At 47.7% G+C, this 2,760-nt stretch overlaps 1 protein-coding gene across 1 annotated transcript in view; it reads left to right on the forward strand.

Annotated features, from left to right (window-relative positions):
• The window catches only part of LOC109293284 (methyltransferase-like protein 7A), a 4,156-nt gene extending 2,641 nt beyond the window's left edge, over positions 1-1,515 (forward strand). The window contains exon 2 of the mRNA XM_019511124.1: positions 1,208-1,515. Coding sequence (XP_019366669.1) covers positions 1,208-1,444 — 237 coding nt within the window. The 3' untranslated portion in view covers positions 1,445-1,515. The remainder of the gene's footprint in view (positions 1-1,207) is intronic.
• The last annotated feature ends 1,245 nt before the right edge of the window (positions 1,516-2,760 follow it).

Genomic DNA, 2,760 nt, shown 5'->3' on the forward strand with positions numbered 1-2,760 from the left:
GAATTGGTTAAAGAGGTCTGCTTTCTCCTCTGGCGCAACCACCAGATTGCCCACAGGATCTTGCAGGGGCCCCACATTTCCCGGTGCTTTCTTCATCCTCCCTATATATTTGAAAAGGCGCTTTTTATTAGCTTTGATTTTGGATGCAAGTCCTAGCTCTATGTCCACCTTAGGTCTCCTGACAGCCCCCCTACAGGCTCTAGCAGAGGAGGTATACTCCTCTTTGGAGATAGCACCCCCTTTCCACCAGTTGTACGCCGCCTTTTTGGCAATCAGGCATTCCTGTGCACCCTTGGTGAGCCAGGGGGGCTTTCGGGCACTCCTGCCCCCCTTGCTTTTTGTTGGGATGGTCACCCGTTGGGCCCTGAGTTTCGTCTCCTTAAGGAACGACCACTCATCTTGGGCACTGAATTCCCCTGCTCTCGAGAACCCCAGTGCCTCTCCCACTCATCTCCTCAACTCATTGAAGTTGGCCCTCTTGAAGTCTAGGGCTACCGCCTTGCTGCAAGCCCTTGACACCCTGTGCTGGGTGGTGAATTCCAGCAAGTGATGATCGCTATCACCCAGGTGGTCAAGGACCTGGAGGCCCCTTCCCAGGTCGTCGCCTGTGGCCAGGACCAGGTCCAACAGGGCATTTCCTCTGGTGGGACTGTGCACCTCCTGAATTAAGTGGAGGTCCTGTATCTTGCCCAGGAACCTCCTGGAACGGTCCGACCTGACTGACTGTTCCTCCCAGCAGATGTCCAGGTAATTTAAATCACCCATGACAACTACATCCCTTGCCTTAAGTGCAAGGGATAAAATAAAATTTAACCAGGGAAAGATTTTAAAATTTAATCAGGGAAAGATTTTAAAATGCTATAAAGGAAATACAAGAGTTTTGTGGACAGCATATCTCTGTAGATAAAGCGTCAGGCAGCTTTTAGAATATATATTAATGTGGGTTTTAAACATCTGAATAAATATGTAATTTCATGTTCATATTAACATTCAATTGAATAGAAAAAGATTTTAGAAGAACTACAAAAAAGGGAAAAAGACAGACAGAGAGACTGAATGAAAAGTATGCAAGGAAAACTAGCATTAAAGGTGTGTCAGTTCTCAGTTTGGACAGAGTAAATGGGAAAAGAGACTTTTAGGATAACTAAGAAATGTTCTACAAGCTGCATACCCCAAGACCATTTTAAGAATTGTTTTGTCTCCCCAGGGTGGTGCTTTCTACTTCTTAGAGCACGTGGCTGCAGATCATTCAAGCTGGAGCTATTTTTGGCAGCAAGTCCTCTATCCAGCCTGGAACCTTGTGTTTAACGGATGCTGCCTGACGAGAGAGCCGTGGAAAGAGATAGAAAAGGCCAAGTTTTCAGAAGTAAAGTTACAGCACATAAGTGTGCCCTTATGGTGGGCTCCTCTTGAGGCTCATGTAATCGGATATGCTGTGAAATAATTCTCTGTATGGTTTAAAATTTGAATTGGTTGGCTTCTGTGGAAAGCATATAATTAATCTGGCAATCAGGACTCGTAGTAGAGATGATCTCTTTTCTTCGACCAACAAGATTGTTGCAAAAAATGTATTTAATTGCAAGCTTTTGGGCACAAACACCCTTCATCAGGCATTGGAGAAAAGATTGTACAAGTTCTCCTGGGTAGAAATGGAAGTTTATATTTCATAGGATTTCACAGAGGAGTCAATAGATGGAAAACTCCTCTGGGCAGTCATATGTGCTCACTTATGTCATTCATTTGCTTACTTATGTAATCAACTGTCACCTCTTAAAAAAACAGCACGAGATGCGGTAACCTCATGATCTGAATCCAAACACGACTCTACTTACTTTAAATCCCCCGCACAGAAATGAAATGAGAAATGATCCCATTATCTAGACACCTTAAGCTAGAAATAAACATGTCACAAAAGAAAAAACAGAGATGCTTTGCAGTTGAAGTACCGGGACTCCCACTTTAACAGGTGTTAAATCCAGTCACCATGCACCAATAATGCTGGGAAACCAGGCTTTGCCTCTGCTAAACTTTTTATGAAGAAGGTCTCATCATTTCAGAGTCCCCGCTTACAGAGGGGTGCCTACGCCAGCTTGCCTACCTTGTCTTGTCTAAACCTGGCAAGAAGAAGGTTGAATTACAAAAGCAAAGGTACCAGCCGAGAATGAACAGTGCTTTTGCAGGTGCTACCACGACAGAGCCTGGCTTGCAGGAGAACGGGCAGCATCCAAGAAAATCCAGAGACACACAAGCCCAACGGTGGATCTTCACTCTGCCAGGTTTGCTTACCAGCTAGTTGAGTGAGCCACAAGAAGGGAGCTGTGAGTGTGGCAGGAATCAGCCTTCGGGCTCTCTCAGGGGCGTTTTCCGGCTCCTTGCTCCCCGTCCCCATGCTCTGCTTCTCCCTGCAGCAGGGACCAGCTTGGCCCTAAGAACAGGCAACCGTCCTCAGCTCCATCACGAACATCTGCCCATGGGCCCTTTCCCTTTGTTCGCCACCAGCTGCCCTTCACCTGGCGACGGCCTGGCCCCACTTGGGTTCTCTCGTGGCACTCGGAGGCGGCTGTTGAGCTCTCGGCTCCGCCACTCCTGCCAGGCTAGTGCTGCCCTCCAGGATGTGGGGACGCCCCTGGGACACACAGCAAACAAATGCCTGCAGTGTAGTCAGTGGCTGCGTCACTGTGACAGGACCCTGGGGCAGGGGGAGATTTAGTGACAGTACTGTGGGGGGGGGGGGGAAAGGGATTTTATGACGGTACCACG

The sequence above is a fragment of the Gavialis gangeticus genome, unplaced genomic scaffold (genome assembly GCF_001723915.1).
Source record: "Gavialis gangeticus isolate Ggan-Ray unplaced genomic scaffold, GavGan_comp1, whole genome shotgun sequence".
Lineage (NCBI taxonomy): Eukaryota > Metazoa > Chordata > Crocodylia > Gavialidae > Gavialis > Gavialis gangeticus.